The following is a 20,551-nucleotide window of genomic DNA, read 5'->3' as shown; positions in this document are numbered from 1 at the left end:
TGAAAGGGAGCCTCGTTTCGCAGCCTTCGTTTACCAAATTTTGGAGGATGCATCGAGTGCTAATCCTATGTGGCCTTCAATCCTTGGCACATGTCCCAAATTATTTAAAAAAAAAAAAAGGGCAGAAAACGAGTTGCATGACCGCAGAGGTGGAAACCTTTATGACAAGTTTTTATTTGCATTTGCAGCAATGGCATAATGTAGAAAAAAAAAAAAAATGCAAGTAGTTTAGACAATACAACAAATTAGTAGATACGAAGCACTAAAAAAAGAAATTAATAAAATGGCAATTACATGAATTTGAAAAGCTTTAAAAGTTTTATAGTTTTTACAAGTCTAGGGTTCCATTTTTTTTTTCATTGAAAGAATAAAAAAAAAAAAAAGATTTAAATAATAATTAAAAAAAATTATGTATTATATAAAGGCTTTTTTTGAGTGACTCTAGCTTTGTGAATAACACATTTTGCTAAAATAATTTAAAGATTAAGGACATATTTCTCGTTTTCTGAAGTATATGGGTTTTCTGAAAAGGTAAAATATCACATGGTTCCAAGCATATGGATTGCCATGCGCACTTACTAGAATGCTCATTCTAGCGCTGAATGCTGAGGAGTCTAGCTTACAGCCTCAGAAGGACTGGTGTAAGAAGGACACAGCCTAACTAGGCTGCAGCCCTCTATTTGAAAAGCACTTTCTGTCGAATACCAGTGCTTTTCTGTCATCAACTTGCGTCATCACTAACATACACATCATGAAAAACCAAAGCGCTTTGTTATATTTGTGTTTTTTGTTAAACTGATGTGATTATGCACACAAGTGTATACAAAACTTGTGTCTATGTGCGTCGCATGCTGTAATTCAGCAGTTGTACATGTCCAAGAGAAGGCGCTTATATCGGATGCTCACAAATTTTTTTTCTTAGGTCACAGCTGGTTACACGCTCACTCAAGCAAGTATATAAAAGGCACCTCACCTCTTCTGTTTCCCACAATGTACCCCTGTCACTCATGGTGCACGTGTGTGTTTGTTTTTTGCCAACTAATGATGTCATCATGCTTAAATTGGCAAAAATGCATGCGCAAGTCACTTTACTTCCTGAACAAATGCAGACCCGAGGAAAGCTTGCTTTCTCACTCATGCGAGCCACGCAACAGTTCCATTGCAACCGAGCTCAGACCACCACCTAGGAAGTAAAAATCTGGGGTTCGATACCACAGTCCGCTCCCCGGTTTGCAGACATCTTTCTGATTACGTACTTTTCATGTGAACTGTGCTCTGTTTCGGAGTAAACTGCCAGTGTGAAAGACCCCTTAGTTATGTGCGGTAGAATTTGGAGCCGAAAATTTGCACCATATGCTGTTCTTAAAAAATGCATTGAGAATTGTTTTGTAATTGCATTGTGATTCCCTGAATTTAAATTTAAATCGAAAGCCCTATTCAGACGGCAGTTGTTTCTCAGGGTGATGTCTGTAAAAGTAAATTTTTTCATGGCTCCTCTGTGATAAAACTCATGCGTTCAGATGACAATTAGATCACGGGGGACGAGCAAGACAATTTGTCGATCACATGATTACAGTTGCACTTGTTATATGGAAAATTAATGAATCCACAAACTGTGTCCTCTGTATTTGCTTTTAAATATGTTTGGAATTACACTAAAGTGAAAATAAAATTTTAAAAGCATGAGGGAACCGTGCTGCAAAGTGCAGACATTTAGTGTACATTTTCACATACGGCATAAGCCAAAATTCTTGCGAAAAGTAATTAAACGAATCAAGAAACTGTAGGGACAAGACTGTTTATCAACGCAAGACAACTAAATCTGTCAATGGGAATATGCATGTTTCGTCACCTGCATCACTTCTGTTGCGCGCTCTCTCCTAAGCGCATGCAAGGAGAGATAGAAGCCAGACATATCAAGGACAGTGAATACAGTTAAAATTAAATTTGAGGAGATATGGTTAAAATGTTTTTCTTATGTTTTATCTATCAAAATGTCGGACATCATTTGCAGTGTTTCCCCTAGTATTTTTTCAGCAACAGTGCTGTTGTGCGCGTTCACAAGCCTGCAACGCTGGACCCGTATTAACATGTATTGGTCAAGGAATAGCTTAAAACAGGGGCGTTAAACTCAATTTCAGCCTGGGCCATATCAGGGTTTATTTGTGCCCTCAAAGGGCCGTTGAAAATGTGGCACCAGCACATGCTTTGGTAGCACCCATGCAATTACCAATAATATTACATGTTATGTGCATTGAAATGCACATTTGACAGTACAGCATTGATTTTGAGGTTGGGATGCAGATGAAACGGTAACATCTGTGGAAAAAACGAACATCCAATTTTTATATAGCTAAATTGAAATATTATGTGTGACTGGTTGGGTCTTCTTTACAGATTCCTTTCATCAGGCTCCTACTGATTAAAGTAGTCTTCTCTTGGAATTTATGAAGGCAAACAAAATAGCTTACATTTTCCTACAATCATAGAGCATTACAAGAGAACACATTTTATAAAGTTGGAAAACTGATAGCTTGGTCCATAATAATTATGAATATGTACCATAGTCCTTACATAATATTCATAGTTTTAACAATGATATTTGTGAAAGTTCATGGCATAGGTAAAACCATTCATGACTCCTCACTAGCATGATTATTAACTATGGTTTCTACAACCCCAATTCCAAAAAACAGTATGAAAAATGCTAACAAAAAGTACTGATTTGTAAATTATATTCACCCTTTGCTGTATTGAAAGCACTACAACTACACATATGATGTTTTTTCCTGTGAATTCATAGTTTTTTTTGAAGATGTACAGTAATTTCAAATTAGATGATTGAACACACTCCAAAAAAGTTGAGACCGGGGCAATTTAAGACTTAATAACAATTTGACGAGTTAAAATAACAAGGTGATGTGGAACAGGAGATGTTAAACAAGTGAGGCAATTGTGTCATAGTATATAAGGAGCCTCAAAAAACAGCCTAGTCCTTCAAGAGCAAGGATCATTCGATACTTGTCAATTTGCCAACAGATGCTTCAGCAAATAATCCAGCACTTTGAGAACAATGTTCCCCAAAGACAAATTGGAAGGATTTTGGGCATTTCTCCCTCTACAATGCACAATATATTAAAAGTTTCAAGGAATCTGGTCAAATCTCGGTGCGTAAAGGGCAAGACGAAAATCACTTCTGAATGTACGTGATCTCTGATCCCTCAGACATCACTGTCTTAAAAAACAGCATTCATCTGTAATGGATATCATGAACATGGGCTTGGGATTACTTTAGTAAACCTTAGTCAACACCACTCGCTGCTGCATCCACAGATGCAAGTTAAGACTTTACTCTGCAAAGCAGAAGCCCTACATCAACACTGTCCAGAAGTACTGCCGACTTCTCTGGGCTCAGTCTCATCTTAGATGGGAAGTAGAACAGTGGAACTGTGTTTTTTTTGGTCTGAGTCCACATTTCAAATAATTTTTGAAAAACACAGCCGTCGTGTTCTCCGGGCCAAAGATGAAAAGGACCATCCAAACTGTTATCAGCATCAGGTCCAAAAGCCAGTGTCTGTATGGGCCAGGGGTGTGTTGGTGCCAGTGGCATGGGTAACTTGCACATCTGTGTGAACACCATGAATGCAGACATATATGTACAAATTTTGGAGCAACATATACTGCCATCCAGCATGTCTTTTCCAGGGACGTCCCTGCATTTTCCAGCAGGACAACTTCAAACCACATATTACCCAGATTACAAGTGCATGGATGTGAAAGCAGAGAGTGTGGGTGCTAGATTGGCCTGCCTGCAGTCCTGACCTGTCTCCAATTGAGAATATGTGGCACATTATGAAGCACGCCGTACGCCAATGAAGACCCCATACAATTGTGCAGCTAAAGACCTACATAATGGATGAATGGGGGAAAATTCCACTTTCTAAACTTAAACTTGTGTCTTCAGTGCCCAAATGCTTAATAAGAGTTATTAGAAGAAATGATGATGTTTCACAATAGTAAACTCGACTGTCCCAAATTTTTTGGAGCGTGTTGCAATCATCTGATTTGAAATTACTGTACATAATTTTGTTTTTAAAGAAATATGAAATTCACAAGGTAAAACATCATATGTGTAGTTGTAGTGCTTTCAATATAGCAAAGGGTGAATATAATTTACAAATCACTACTTTTTGTTTTTATTAGCATTTTTCATACTGTCCCAATTTTTTCAGAATTGGGGTTGTATATAAAGAACTATGGCATTTTTTTAATGAAAAAACAGCAGTCTGAATACATCTAGAAATTTTTTCTGCCACAACTACCATAGGTACACATCCTCACACGGTTCTACACCAGCACTGTAGTGAGCATCCTGACTGGCTGCATCTCCGCCTGGTACGGCAATAGCACCGCCCTCAACCGCAAATCCCTGCAAAGGGTGGTACGAACTGCCAGACACATCATCGGAGGTGAGTTTCCCTCCCTCCAGGACATATATACCAGGCGGTTTGTGAAAAAAGCTCGGAGGATCATCAGAGACTCCATCCACCCGAGCCATGGGCTGTTCTCACTGCTACCATCAGGACACGCACCAGCCGACTTCATGATAGCTTCTTCCCCCAAGCAGTCAGACTTTTGAACTCTTGATCTCTCACGATCAATGTACATCAGCACTGCACTCTATTAATCTTATATCTCACACTGGACTGTCATAAATTATATTCTCTCTTAACAACACACCGGCAACTGACTATCAACCGACAGCCTGAATGTCAATAGAGTACAATACAACCTACTGTACATTTTATATATACTATATATACTTTTTTTTTATTGTATAATGTGTATTCTATATTGTGTGTTGTATACTGTACATTATCTGTTATTATTTGTATATTGTGTTGTGTGTAATTATGTGTATATTAGATTTTAAATTGTGTTGTGTAAATCTGATGTTTATTGTAAATAGGTATATGTCTCATCACTGTCATGACTGCTATGTTGCTCGGAACTGCACCCAAGAATTTCACACACTATTGCACTTGTGTATATGGTTGTGTGACAATAAAAGTGATTTGAGGTAATACAATTTTTGTAAGTGTTGTGATTTGAGAATTGAAAAGCCTTCTAATTTATGTTTTCTCCTGTTTTCTTTGTCAGTGTCATTTAGAATGTGGGGGCTGTATGTTTCATCACCAAGACAGAAGAGTTTTGCAACAGACAATTCTATACTGCATTCAAACTGGTTTCGCAAACCCCGTTGCGCATCTCACATGTTCACAAGCGTATTTAAAATAGTCTGTTCGGTTAAACCAGTGCACGAATTACCTCACCTGCTCTACGCTTGTGCTGCTTTATCCATGATTGTGCCATCTTGATAATTGATCCTTGTAGCGTGGTTTCCGCTTTTGAAGCAAACAAAATGCGCTCCAAAACATTCATTTGACGGGAAGTTTAATTAATATTCACTAGGAAAGCGCTAACTGACTGTTCAGTGAAATGTTGCGAGCCCCTGCCATCCTACCATCCTAGCGCTGCTGCAAAATGCATATAGGGGAAACACTGATTTGGAATTATGTGACAGTGTTTACAAAGTGGCGGTGGAAATTAAACCTTTTAAATAAGATAGACATTGACCTGGCAACTTTTCTAGGACTAGTCAACCCATATAAACAAGTAGTCATGCAAGCCCAATTTATAAAGGTATAGTATACGTTTCTATATTAATAAGCTATATATTACAGTTGTATTACATTGCTGCCATAATAATGGGTCGTTTCAAAATTTTACGTGAACTGGCTCTCGTTTTTCTTTTTCTACTTGAGAGTTCCCACTCACTGTGTTGGAGTGGCGATGTAATATTATAATTGTGAATTATTTCAAAAATTTCTGTTACACACTGTACATTGCTGCGAGCTGTTACCGGCAAACATACGGCACTTAGCAGTGGTCAAAAAGGATTTCCAAAACAACTTTTGGATTATAAACTTGGAGATGTGGATTCAGACGGTAATTAAATTACCACACGAACTTGGTGCTTGTAAAAAAAAAAAACAGTAGGTAATTCAGCTGGGAATTTTCTCACGGGAGGTGGGAGAAAAACAGACATTTTGGATTTGGACGGCAATAAAATCACCGACTACCCCCTGTAAATGCTGGAATTACCCCACGTCCCCATGTAAAATAATTGCTGTCCGTATAGGGCTTAATGGTGAGGAGATTCCCACCCCTAATTCCAACAGATTTTTAAAAAAAAAATTTTTTATCCTAGATATTGTGTATAGAAAATTTCTGCTTGCTCTAACTTGCATGACAATTAAAATGTTTTAGTTTAAATATAAGGTGGTAATAAATAATAAAGATTTGTTGCATTATTTATTTGGTTAAATTGGAAATGTGATCTTTGTAATGTTTGAATATTTTTGTTCATAGATTTTTACTGTCTTCCAGGTTGTCCACTGGTGCCTTGCAGAATGTACACCGTAAGTCTAAAAATTTCTTAAATGCATTTGTGAAATGTTACTGTGTGACTGCTGCTCAGCACTTACTCATATCAGTCATCGGGCTGAATGACACTCATGAGTTGAACACTCATCTTGACACTCCTTATGAACATCAGATCATGATTTTTTCTTTAAACCCGTAGGCCGAATGAACCTGCGGGGTGATACTACATCAGATGGGGACCACGGTCACATGAACGGTCATGTTGAGCTCAAAAGAAGCCGCCGTGTCAGAAAGAGCCAGTTCGAACACCTCAATCAGAGTTTACTTTTCGACCAGCTTGTCAACAGGTAAAACTCTGCAGGTTTTATTGTAGTTACTCTCTGCCACAAGAAGGATGGTGCTAGTCTAGTTGTTAGGTTTGTTCAATTTTGTCATAATTTACTCACGTTTATGTTGTTCCAACATTTTATCTATTTTCAGTCTCACACAAAAGGAGATATCAGGCAAAATATTCACCTCTGTCTCCACTTTCTTTGCATCTTTTTTTCCATACAATGAAAGTAAATGGTGACTTAGGCTGGAAGTCCCAAAGTCAGTCATTTTGGGTGTTCTTTATCTTCACGGCTACAAACCAACTTGAATTATACCCCATAATTCAACTTCTTGCTCATATTATCAAAGTGATGTGCTGTTTGGACATTTTGTGTGCAAGTTATAATTCCCTCATGGTTTTGAATGGTCAGTGTCTAATTAGTTAGATGGCTGATGGGGCCAACACAGTTTACTGTTGCAGAAACAGTAAAGAGACACTAAAACAAAACAATATAAAGCATTAAAGAGCTTTTTGAATTACAGAAAGAGGAATTTAAAACTCACTACATGCTTTTTAAAGTGGTGACTGCAATTGTTTTGGTTGTGTATGAAAAGGAAAACTTGGTTCATGAGGTAGTTGATGCAAAGCAAATGCAATAAGCATGTACAGTTGCAATCAAAACTAGATAGTAAAGATTGAAGACAAACTTTATGCTGGCTTGACAAAGCCTTGTCAGAAAGTTTAAAATAGTTTGAAGAGTTGGAAGTTTGAAGGTCTTACAGTCAGACAGACAGAAGGCACATCATACAGACAGACAGAAGGCACATCATACAGATAGACAGCCAGCTGCAAGAAGTCCTATGCAACTCTACCCCTTGCTTGTTTTTCTGAATGTCAAATTGGTTGCTAGGGTAAACCCATTTGGTTGCTAGGCAGTTACCAAGGTGATACTGAAAAGGCTCCTCGCTTCCCTGAGTCAAATGAATGAAACCAGAAGTCTGTACAATGTTCTGGTGCAGAGATATGTGATTTGTTACTTGTTGCTAAGGTAACCCCATCTGGTTGCTAGGCAGTTACCAGGGTGATACTTACCAAGCCTCCTTTCCATCCTTAGTGAAATAAGTCAACCCGGAAGTCTCTACGATATTCTGGTGCAGATATATGTGATTTGTTACTTGGTTGCTAGGGTAACCCCATCTGGTTGCTAAGCAGTTACCAGGGTGATACTTATCAAGGCTCCTTGCTATCCTGAGTGAAATAAGTCAATTCGGAAGTCTCTACGATTTTCTGGTATAGAGATGTGATTTATTACTTGGTTGCTAGGGTAAGCCCATGTGGTTGCAAGGCAGTTACCAAGGTGATACTTAACATGGCTCCTTGCTATTCTGAGTGAAATAAATCAACCCGGAAGTCTCTATGAAATTCTGATCTTGAGATACCCATCTTAGTGATTTTGAATGGAAGTCAATGGTGTTTGGTTGCTAGGGCATGGCTAAGTAGTTTCCATGATGGTACTTGAAGACTGATAGCTCACCTAATTCAAACAAGTCTGTAGGACATTCTGATCAGGAGATATCCATCTAAGCCATTTTGAATGGCAGTCAATGGGTTTTGGTTGCTAGGGTGCACTAAATGGTTGCTAGGTTGTATGCAGTTGCTAGGGTGTTAAAGTGATGGAGTGAAAGAATAAAAAGAGTGGAGTGATGGAAAGATAGAAAAGAGAGTGGAGTGATAGGAAGTAGATTGAATCCTCTAAAGGAGTTATTACAGGGAAAAGTTTTCACCCCCTGAATGGGAGTCAATTTAAAATCAGTCCTGTCCAGAAGTCCGATACGGGAATACCGGAAGTCCGATCAGTTAGAAAAGATACAGCAATCCGAGTCAGACCAGTCTGAAGGTCTGTGGCGAGTTTGGTGTTTGTAGCTTGAAAGCTCTAGGAGGAGATACTCTTGGAAATGTTTGGGTCCCAGAATAATAATAAGCTTATGTAGTAGATCAGTATGTTGGTTTGTCAAGCCAACATAATAATAATAAGCTTATGTAGTAGATCAGTATGTTGGCTTTGTCAAGCCAACATAATTATTCAACCCCCCTGACCAGCAATACATTCTGGTGATGTGAATTAAAACACATCAACTAAAACCTCAGTAAACAGTCAAAGTAAGTTTTTAATACACATTTGACTGATTTTGAGAACAAAGAGTTCAGTTTACCCAAATTTTAAAATAAAAAAATAACCAATTCTCTCCACAAATGTCATGTCAAAAAAATTCAACCCCCAAAGTCGATCATTTGTGGAGCATCTGATATCCTTAATAAAAGCAAATAGATGTTTCAGGTAAGTGTTCTCAGGCTTCGGACACCTCTCTATTAGAATTTTCTATTAGAATTTCTCATGAGCAAAAGCTTCCAGCTCATTGACAATCTTTGGTTTCTGTGCTGCCACTGCTTCCTTGAAATCCCAACAAAGGTTTGCAATGGGATTTTAATGATGGACTGAAAGGGCCATTTAAGAACATTCCACGACCTATCCCTGAACCAGATTTTGGACAACTTGAATGTATCCTTGGTGTTATTGTCTTGCTGGAAAGTCCAGTGATCACTGAGCTTCAATTTACACACTGAAGGCATCACATTTTTCATGCCAAAATGGCCTGATACCTGAAAGAATCCATGGTGTCAGTCACATAGTCAGGATAGCTGTTTCCTGCAGCCGCATAACACCCCCATAACAGGACTGACCCACCTCCATGCTTGACTGTGGGAATGGTGTCGTTCATGTCATCACTTTGTCATCTTACTCCAGACGTACTGCTGACCCATGGGTCTAAAACTCATTTTCAGTTTAGTGTCATACGTCAATAAAACCTTCTTCCAGGACTCCACATGTATTTCCTAATTACTTCTTGAATATTCAAGTCAACATTTCCCTTGGTGAAGTTTTGCTTTCTTCACACCCCAAGATTGTTGCTGTTGTACCATTTTTATAAAATGTATGAATGGTGCTGCCAACTTTGTCTATTGGAAATTGAAGTGCCTTGGAAATGTACTTTTAGCCATGACCTTTCTTGTGTAATGAAATAATCTCCTCTATTAGCTTTTGAGACAGCTTATTTTTAATTGCATTTTTTGCATAGAAATACATTTTTTGCTTACAACGCTAAACTTAAATTTTAAAACTTAAATAAGTGCCATTGCAGATTGATGACTTAATTTTGTTTTAAATCAATTACTTGTTAAGCCTTAAGTATTTAAGAAACAGCTACATACAATAGGGGTTAAATAATTATTACTGTCTTGGGGGGTGGTTGAATAATTTCGATTGCAACTGTATTCTGAAAGATGGCAAAATATGTGTTATGTATAAGACAGTGAATAGGGATGCACCGGTACCACTTTTTTCTACCAATACCAATTCTGACACCTAAACTCTGTGAATTGGCCTATTCCGATATGACACCAGTGTCCTTTATCTATACCTGTGTGGAACCGATTAGGAGTACTGTGTTATGTGTGAAGATGCATAAACCTCTAACTAAATTTTTATTGAAAAATAATTGCATAAAAAGTGTGTAGCCTTTGATGAATGGCTAATGCAGCAGCAAAATGAAAAGTAAGTTTTCAGTGGATAAGAAGCCAGTTCTTCCGTATTTTCTTTTAACATTGTATTGTGTTCATATACAACTGCAAAATGTATCTGAAAAGGCATTTTTAATCAAAGGATTTGCAAAAGTTGTGTCTTAGCCAATTTTCTCATGTGAGGTAGCATGTTGCTGGTAGTCAAAGACAGATGGGCGAAGTGTGGTGGAGGGAGGAGACCCACTGGTGTTGGACTTGATGAAGGTGCTTTATGTTTTTCAATGGGCTGAGCTGCTTTACGCTTCTCAATGATCCTGCATATCAAAGCTTAGAAATGTAGTATTGTGTATTGTGCATATCATGTTTAATTGTACTGAATTATATAACATGCTGTTTAATGTTTGGAGCAATTCGCTAGTGGTTGGCTGATGTGGATTTTTCAATCGACTCCATATTTAAAAGAAGGATGGCCGATGTAATGTTGATAAATACATATAGTGCATTTTAATCTCAGTAAATTAAATGTACACAAGATAAAATAGCTGAAATTAAACACTTATTTTACTCAATACCTATTTACTCAAAGTTCCCTTAAACATCTATTAATTGGCCAAGCAGACATGGTTATCGCTCGATGTTAATAATCTCTTAATGACCAAATATTGGCCTATTTCTTGGCCTAGCCAATACATCAGTCTATCACTACAATTTACTGAGACAAATTCCTTGTATGTACAACTTTATCATAATTTGGAGAGAGCTTAATAAGGGTGCATTTATTTTATTTCAGTGGTTCTCAAACTTTTCAAACCAAGTGCCATGTCTAATCAGATCAGACCTTTTAAGTACCACCTAGCACACAAGTTGCCAATTCATGCATTGTATCACCGACACAAGAATGCGGGCTGTGCTTTATAGTCTAATGATCAGATGAACAAAGCAGCATTAAATTAAATATATAATTAAAATATAACAAGAACATTTGATCGTTTTTAATATTTTACATTTCCTGAGTGTTTTACCATCTGGGGTGCTCTGAGAAATATTGTTTTAAAAGACAATCAAAAGTTGAGATTGTTCTGTTTTGTTGTTATTGAACGTGCATGCTTCTTCTGTCTGTTGTTAGTACGGCAGAAGCAGTTCTTCAAGAGATGGACAACATCAGCAGCATTCGGCAGAATCGGGAATTGGAGCGCCTTCGCATGTGGACGGACACTGAACTGGTGACTTTTTATATCCTTTAACACTGATGATTAAACAGCAGAACAATTCAACCTTATTTTCCATCCCTTTAAGCAAACAATTGCCCACTTTCAAGTTATTAAAATTTAGCATTACTCTGATGCATTGGCCTCTCTCTTCAGTGTGGGCTGTGAATCCACTGATGATTCAAAACTCATTGATTCTTCCACATTTTTCATTCAGATGTTTATATTTTTCTGCTGCAGGAAAACATGGACATGTACTCCCGCGTGAAGAGGAGGAAATCGATGCGGAGAAACACATTTGGAATGCAGACGCATCACAAAGCCCTCAGCAAATCGAAGGACCCCGAAGAGGAGGAAGGAACTGAAGGTATATGTGGATTTAATGAAGAATTCACCCTAAAATGGACATTTCACTTTCATTGTATAGGGAAAAAAGATGCAATGAAAGTGCATAGTGACTGAGACTGCCTGTCATATTTTTGGGAATTTTACCCTTTAAACCCTTTAAAATAACATTTGTTTCGTGATTACAACATAATAAAGACGCTCTTCATTTGTTTACATGTCTCTTTGAGCTGAATGTTTCAATTTCATTGGTTCTTTTCCATTTTCCTTTTCCTTTTTTTAAGAGTCTCATGATGAAGAAGAGGAGGATGAAGATGTAGAGGCAGATGATGATGATGATGAAGGAGATGAGGCAGAAGAAGCTGGAGAGGAAAACGACAGACCTTATAACCTCAGGCAGCGTAAAACTGTGCAGCGTTATGAAGCTCCCCCAATAGGTACACACTCCAAACACAATTACACCTGAGCATTCATACTCACCTGAGTTTCCTTCACTCGCTCTGCTTTCTCTACTCGCTCCGACTCACCTGCGCTTTCTGGACTCGCTCCGACTCACCTGCGCTTTCTGGACTCGCTCCGACTCACCTGATCTTTCTGGACTCGCTCCGACTCACCTGCGCTTTCTGGACTCGCTCCGACTCACCTGCGCTTTCTGGACTCGCTCCGACTCACCTGATCTTTCTGGACTCGCTCCGACTCATCTGCGCTTTCTGTTTCTGCTTCGACTCACCTGAGCTTCCTACACTTATTCAGACCTGAGCTTTCATTAATACTTGGCCTCACCTGAGCTTGAAGTCAGTCATGTCCTAACCTCGCTCGGCATCCTGTAATCACTCAGTCATACTTGAATTTTAATAGGTCTTTATTATCAGCAGGTTTTCATACCATGTTGTGCCTGCAATGATTGTAGTATTTTAAATTACAAATTTGTATTTTGAATGTTTCATATGTGTCATCTCAGAACCAGTGAACAGGAGGCAAAGCAAGGGCAATCTCTTTGACACACACAGATCTCCTGCAAGAAGAAGCCATATTAGGTGAATAATAGAATTTTTAAACATAATAACTAAATTTTGTATGCTTCTCAATAAATCTGGACTTCTCTTATCATATTTTGCCTGTTGTGTATTATGAAAGTCAATGGGTTATTTATAATTTTTTTTGTCTTATGGTTTTTAATCACCAGAATAAAGAAACATGCAATTCACAGTAGTGAATCAACATCATCATCTGATGAAGAACGCTTTGAGAGGCGGAAAAGCAAAAGCATGAGCAGAGCTCGTAACAGGTGACCTTAAAACTATTATCAAACAGAACATCTGTTTAGTTTCAGCTGTCAAGAATATGCAACTGCTTATGAAAATTCACCAAAAAATTTAAAATCTTTCCTGTCATTCAAAACCTGTATGATTTTTCTTTCTTTGGTATACAAAAGGAAATGTTAAGTAGAATTACAGCCTTAGTCACATTTCACTCTTATCTTAGTACAATGAAATTGAATGGTGTCTGATGCTGCTTAGAGGAATAGTTCACCAAAAAAATTAAAATGCTCTCATCATTTACTCATGCTCATGCCATCCCAGATGTGTCTGACTTTCTTTATTCTGCTGAACATAAACAACTCTGTTGGTCCTCACAATGCAAGTGAATGGTGACCAGAACTCTGAATGTCCAAAAATTACAAAGGTAGTATAAAAGTAATCCATATGACTCCAGTGGTTAAATCATGTCTTGTGATAGGTGTGGTTGAGAAACAGATAAATATTTAAGTCCTTTTTTTCTCACCCACACCTATTATATCGCTTCTGGAGAAATGGATTTAACCACTGGAGTCATTTGGATTACTTTTATTCTGCCTTTGTCATTTTTGGAGCTTCTGATTTCTGGCCACCATTCACTTGCATTGTGAGGACCAACAAAGCTGAGATATTCTTCTAAAAATCTTTGTTCACCAGAGGAAAGAATGTCATACACATCTAGGATGGCATGAGAGTGAGTAAATAATGAGATAATTTACATTTTTGGGTGAACTATCCCTTTAACATTTCCTGTTGTGTTTCATTGATGAAATAAAGTCATACCGGTTTAAAACTACATGGGGGTGAGTAAATGATGACAGAAATTTCACTTTATAAGAGATTAATCCCTTTAATACAGGGTCAAAGTAGCCAACAGTTTCTTATTAAAAGTTTATTCTCTTCATTTTGCATCAGATTCTTTTATCGCAAATTCAAAAATTGTTAATTTTGGTAGATGGTGATGGTTGCATATGTTGTCTATAGTCTGACGAGTTGGTTTAAATATGTGACAGGTGTCTACCCATGAACCTGCGGGCAGAGGATCTGGCCAGCGGTGTACTTCGGGACCGTGTAAAAGTGGGTGCCAGTTTAGCGGATGTTGATCCTATGAATCTGGACATTTCTGTGAGTCTTATGGTTTAACTTATCTACATTCTATGTATTGTGAGTATACAAAAATAAAATATATGTTTTTTTTTTTTTAACGTTTTATGGGTTAGCTTTTGATTTTGACTCTTTCAAATGCAGGTGAAGTTTGACAGTGTTGGAGGTCTTACCCATCATATCCAGTCTTTGAAAGAGATGGTTGTGTTTCCTCTACTATATCCAGAAGTGTTCGAGAAGTTTAAAATCCAGCCCCCAAGGTGCATCTTTGTTCTTAACCTATTTTTATGTAATTGTGTAGTTAAAGAGGTCATATCACGAGGAATCAAATTTTCCTTGATCTTTTGAGATAAAACAAAGTATTATAAAAAAAAACACACTGTTACTGTTAGCCTAAAAAAAGGCATAAATTAAAACCAAGCTGCAACATTTGACTATTAACATGACTGTCCACATTTACACGTCTGTGTTGTCTATAGAGCGCAACAGTGTCCGCCCACATTTTTAGCCATCTTCTTTTTTTATTTTTTATTATTAACCCCTTTTCTCCCAATTTGGAATGCCCAATTCCCACTACTTAGTAGGTCCTCATGGTGGCGCGTTACTCACCTCAATCCGGGTGGCGGAGGACAAGTCTCAGTTGCCTCCGCTTCTTAGACCGTCAATCTGCGCATCTTATCACGTGGCTCGCTGTGCATGACATCGCGGAGACTCCGCATGTGTAGGCTCATGCTGACCTCCGCGATCCACGCACAACTTACTACGTGCCCCGTTGAGAGCGAGAACCACTAATTGTGACCACGAGGAGGTTACACCATGTGACTCTACCCTCCCTAGCAACCAGGCCAATTTGGTTGTTTAGGAGACCTGGCTGGAGTCACTCAGCACACCCTGGATTCGAACCTGTGACTCCAGGGGTAGTAGTCAGTGTCAGTACTCGCTGAGTTACCCAGGCCCCTTTAGCCATCTTCTTAATTACAGAATACTTTTTCCCTTTCAGCCCCCAAGGGTTGAATATATATTATTTAGGGATGGGCATTTTAGGAATGGGCATTTTGGTCACTTTGTCTATTCGAGTACTCGGACTAATTACTCGCGTACTCCTCGAGTACTAGAGGGGCAATGACACGAACATAACTGTATATATAATAACATGTCTGACAAATATCTTTGGTTGCTGCATTGCGTCTTGTTCCAGTGTATCATCTATTCATTATTATAGGCTGTTATAAAATAATCTGTTACAAAATGTACAAAAGAGTGCATAATCAAAATATAATGCATCATATTTTGTCATTATGTAAAGATTCACTGTCCAACTCAATGAAAGGATGTGCATTTGTCTTTTATTCCTTCAGGTTACTGTAGTAATCTTAGTAAGCATGCACCAGTTTTTTAATGACTGTCTGAACAGTTTATTTTCAAATCACGGTTGGCTTAACAGGAGATTCCATAACATTGCGTTTTTAATATGCGTGTTAAGTTGAAGTTCAGTTTTGAAGACGCTGCATTCTGTTCCATTTAGCTGCGGTCTGTCTAACTGTCACACGCCTGGTGTGTGTGTGTCTCCCCAAGTATTCGCTCTTGTGAGGAAAGCAGCGATGCTCGTTGTTGCTGTGATGATTCATGAACCGTTCCATTAAACTCAGAGTCGTAATTTCCACCTTTCAACTGGGGAAAGTGCAACGGAGTGACACTTTATGTCAGACTTCTAACTTAGAAACTCGTGCGGAAATCTTCAACTCCCTTCACGCAAACATGTCGGCGCCCAGAGCAGGGAGTCAGTGTCAAACATTCACTTTTATTAAATAATATCCATTAACGAGCATCGTATATATGTTTGGTTGCTATAAGACGTCTCTGACAATCATTGTACCCTTCAAAATCACAAAGTAATCGATCTCAAAATTAAAAATGAGCTCCCTCTTTGACACGTTTGTGTTTAGTTGTCAGGTAATTGTCACAGAATTTCGAATTAATTGAGAAGTCGCATCATGCATGATCACCATCGATCATCGTTTTCATGATCAATCATTGCTGCCATGTCCGAGTACTTGAGTACTCGTGCCCATTCCTAATAAATATATATATATATATATATATATATATATATATAAAACAGCGCCAACCCGCATCTCATAATGGCATTCTGAGATGATATTCTTCTCACCACCATTGTACAGAGCGGTTATCTGAGTTACCGTAGACTTTGTCGGTTCAAACCAGTCTGGCCGTTCTCTGTTGACCTCTCATCAACAAGGCATGTCCACAGAACTGCCGCTCACTCGATGTTTTTTGTTTTTGGCACCATTTAGAGTAAATTCTAGAGACTGTTGTGCGTGAAAATCCCAGGAGATCAGCAGTTACAGAAATACTCAAACCAGCCTGTCTGGCACCAACAATCATCCATGCGATCATCTATGCAGATACGGGTCAGGAGCTTCAATTAATGTTCACATCAACCATCAGAATTGGGAAAAATTGATCTCAGTGATTTGGACTGTGGCATGATTGTTGGTGCCAGACAGGCTGGTTTGAGTATTTCTGTAACTGCTGATCTCCTGGGATTTTCACGCACAACAGTCTCTAATTTACTCTAAATGGTGCCAAAAACAAAAAACATCCAGCGAGCGGCAGTTCTGTGGACATGCCTTGTTGATGAGAATGGCCAGACTGGTTCGAACAGACAAAGTCTATGGTAACTCAGATAACCGCTCTGTAAAATTGTGGTGATAAGAATAGCATCTCAGAATGCTATTCTGAGATGCGGGTTGGCGCTGTTGTGGCAGCAGGAAAGGGACCTACACAATATTAGGCAGGTGGTTTTAATGTTGTGGCTGATCGGTGTATATATTCGGACTGAGTAAAAGTATTTATTTTCTGATGTATCGTGATCATTTAAACAGTCTTTGTCGATGCTTAAATCCCAAGATCAATCTTTTACTATGTGCGCAACTCTCTACAATGAGTGTAAATCACTTGCATAAGACCACATTTTCTGCTATGCAACTAAAACTTTCTGTGATTAGCCACTTTCTGTTAAATGTTCTAATTTCAATTATCAGTGATTGAGTAGTACAGGTGCATCTCAATAAATTAGAATGTCGTGGAAAAGTTCATTTATTTCAGTAATTCAACTCAAATTGTGAAACTCTTGTATTAAATAAATTCAATGCACACAGACTGAAGTAGTTTAAGTCTTTGGTTCTTTTAATTGTGATGATTTTGGCTCACATTTAACAAAAACCCACCAATTCACTATCTCAAAAAATTAGAATACATCATAAGACCAATAAAAAAAAAACATTTTTAGTGAATTGTTGGCCTTCTGGAAAGTATGTTCATTTACTGTATATGTACTCAATACTTGGTAGGGGCTCCTTTTGCTTTAATTACTGCCTCAATTCGGCATGGCATGGAGGTGATCAGTTTGTGGCAATGCTGAGGTGGTATGGAAGCCCAGGTTTCTTTGACAGTGGCCTTCAGCTCATCTGAATTTTTTGGTCTCATGATTCTCATTTTCCTCTTGACAATAACCCATAGATTCTCTATGGGGTTCAGGTCTGGTGAGTTTGCTGGCCAGTCAAGCACACCAACACCATGGTCATTTAACCAACTTTTGGTGCTTTTGGCAGTGTGGGTAGGTGCCAAATCCTGCTGGAAAATGAAATCAGCATCTTTAAAAAGCTGGTCAGCAGAAGGAAGCATGAAGTGCTCCAAAATTTCTTGGTAAACGGGTGCAGTGACTTTGGTTTTCAAAAAACACAATGGACCAACACCAGCAGATGACATTGCACCCCAGATCATCACAGACTGTGGAAACTTAACACTGGACTTCAAGCAACTTGGGCTATGAGCTTCTCCACCCTTCCTCCAGACTCTAGGACCTTGGTTTCCAAATGAAATACAAAACTTGCTCTCATCTGAAAAGAGGACTTTGGACCACTGGGCAACAGTCCAGTTTTTCCTTCTCCTTAGCCCAGGTAAGACGCCTCTGATGTTGTCTGTGGTTCAGGAGTGGCTTAACAAGAGGAATACGACAACTGTAGCCAAATTCCTTGACATGTCTGTGTGTGGTTGATGCCTTGACACCAGCCTCAGTCCATTCCTTGTGAAGTTCACCCAAATTCTTGAATCGATTTTGCTTGACAATCCTCATAAGGCTGCGGTTCTCTCGGTTGGTTGTGCATCTTTTTCTTCCACACTTTTTCCTTCCACTCAACTTTCTGTTTACATGCTTGGATACAGCACTCTGTGAACAGCCAGCTTCTTTGGCAATGAATGTTTGTGGCTTACCCTCCTTGTGAAGGGTGTCAATGATTGTCTTCTGGACAACTGTCAGATCAGCAGTCTTCCCCATGATTGTGTAGCCTAGTGAACCAAACTGAGAGACCATTTTGAAGGCTCAGGAAACCTTTGCATTATTCTTTGGATCTGGCAGTAATATATTACATTATATATATATATATATATATATATATATATATATATATATATATATATATATATATGTAATATATTAATGCCAGATCCAAAGAATAATCTATTCAACAGGTTTGCCCTTAAATAACAGTCATTGTCTTACAACAGTAACCATAGTTTAACCATGGCATTTGTAGTAAAATCATAGTAACCATATAAACATGGTTACTGTCATGGTTACAATATATAGTAAAATCATGGTTACTGTATAGACACAACAGTATTACTGTTATAAAACCATGATTAATTGTATCAAAACCAAAAAATTTCTGCTCAGAAAACTATGGTGACAGCAGTCGTGGTTACTACAATATTACTATAGTAAAACCATGTTTAATATTTGTCAGGGTCCTTAACTAAAAAAAACAAAAAACAAAACATTTTCTCTAATTACTAAATCAACATTTTAACTTAATACCTGCACTAATACACTACATTCATCAACATAAAGTGCACTTCAAACTCATCCCAACAATATTTGGAAGCTGTACATCACTATAAAAGGAATAACCTTGCTATTAGAATGCACATGAGAAGGGATGTTGTGATAATGCTGCTTGAGTATTTTAATCATACATGGAAATCCCACATGAACACCCCAAGCACTTTAGTTATTGTTTCATGTCTGTACGAATTAGCACTGAGTGACTGCTTAAAAATGGAAGGGATTGTGTGCAGTTTCGGCTCACCTGCGGCTCTTTCCCTGGGTGATGTCGGCATAAATTATTAATGATGTATCAATGTATTACTATAATGGCATCATTAATCAAAGTGCATTATTGACGCTTGTGATAGATTACAGCCGCACAAGCAAACAAGAAGAACTTGCCTGTGCCTTTTAAATAAACCCTCGCGTGCATTATTGACATATATTACCAGTATACAGCACTCATGTCGAGCGATGTCTGCAATCAGTGCCTGTTTTGTAAACATCTTTTGACCATCGCTGTTGTAAAGGAGAAACGCAGGTGGCTTCTCTATCAGCGCTTCGTTTTCTCCACTTGCCATTTTCAACTACACACAACGCTTGCAGAACAGTGATGTAATCAAGTTGACCCACGTGAAACACAGGTGGAGCGTATCCATTTACAGATCCATTCAGGTGCATTAGCGGAGGTTGTAATTGTGCCTGTCTGTTTGACACTTTGTTTTCTTGATCAAAGCTTGTGCTCCAGATGCGTCATTAAATGTGAGGTGAACTGACCGTGGTGCCAATGCTTCCTGAATGAATGGAGCAGTGCGCGCTTATTCATTACGCGCGACGTGTGTACTGGGCATAATAAACACGGAGACAATTTACTGTATGGAGAATGAAGAACCAGGCATGCGAGAGATACGGGCAAGCTGCTGTATCTCTTCGCACTGGCCAAGTAGACCTACTAACTTTCATCTGAACCTGTTTCAAAAGTGAAACCGCCTAAATGAGACCCAGCGTGTGTGCGATAGAGACTGAGAAGGACCTGGCCGTTCAGCCAGCTGCAGCCAGGTATACTTGCAGAGACTGAACGACAGCCAGAGAAAATAATAGTTTTGAGATTTGAAACTTCAGCAAATTAAACTTAAGCATTCAATATGTTTTATAACTGTACAGTGTCTAACAATGCATTGGCAATGTACACAAGTTTATTTGCCAATAAAGCTTGATATGAATTGAATCTGCCCATTTGATCCTATTATTAAAAAATAGTCCACTGTAAAATGGGAGATGATTTTGCCAAAGCCTTAATTACAACATGTCCACTGATTTTATGGCATGTATTGTGTCAAAGATCAAT

At 38.4% G+C, this 20,551-nt stretch overlaps 1 protein-coding gene across 5 annotated transcripts in view; it reads left to right on the top strand.

Moving 5' to 3' along the window:
- Nucleotides 1-20,551, top strand: part of LOC127415638 (ATPase family AAA domain-containing protein 2B-like) — a 142,830-nt gene that overhangs the window by 3,529 nt on the left and 118,750 nt on the right. For 4 of the 5 annotated variants that reach the window (XM_051654408.1, XM_051654407.1, XM_051654406.1 and 1 more), the window contains exons 3-11: nt 6,451-6,482; nt 6,647-6,794; nt 11,466-11,562; nt 11,788-11,914; nt 12,177-12,329; nt 12,854-12,929; nt 13,079-13,180; nt 14,204-14,315; nt 14,439-14,554. In XM_051654408.1, the coding sequence (XP_051510368.1) occupies nt 6,451-6,482; nt 6,647-6,794; nt 11,466-11,562; nt 11,788-11,914; nt 12,177-12,329; nt 12,854-12,929; nt 13,079-13,180; nt 14,204-14,315; nt 14,439-14,554 (963 nt within the window). Of the gene's footprint in view, nt 1-6,450; nt 6,483-6,646; nt 6,795-10,545; nt 10,604-11,465; nt 11,563-11,787; nt 11,915-12,176; nt 12,330-12,853; nt 12,930-13,078; nt 13,181-14,203; nt 14,316-14,438; nt 14,555-20,551 lie in introns of those variants that run through there. The other variant, XM_051654410.1, reaches the window with a different exon arrangement.

Source organism: Myxocyprinus asiaticus, chromosome 25 (assembly GCF_019703515.2).
Source record: "Myxocyprinus asiaticus isolate MX2 ecotype Aquarium Trade chromosome 25, UBuf_Myxa_2, whole genome shotgun sequence".
Taxonomy (NCBI): Eukaryota; Metazoa; Chordata; class Actinopteri; order Cypriniformes; family Catostomidae; genus Myxocyprinus; species Myxocyprinus asiaticus.
This window is presented reverse-complemented; position numbering and strand designations above follow the sequence as displayed.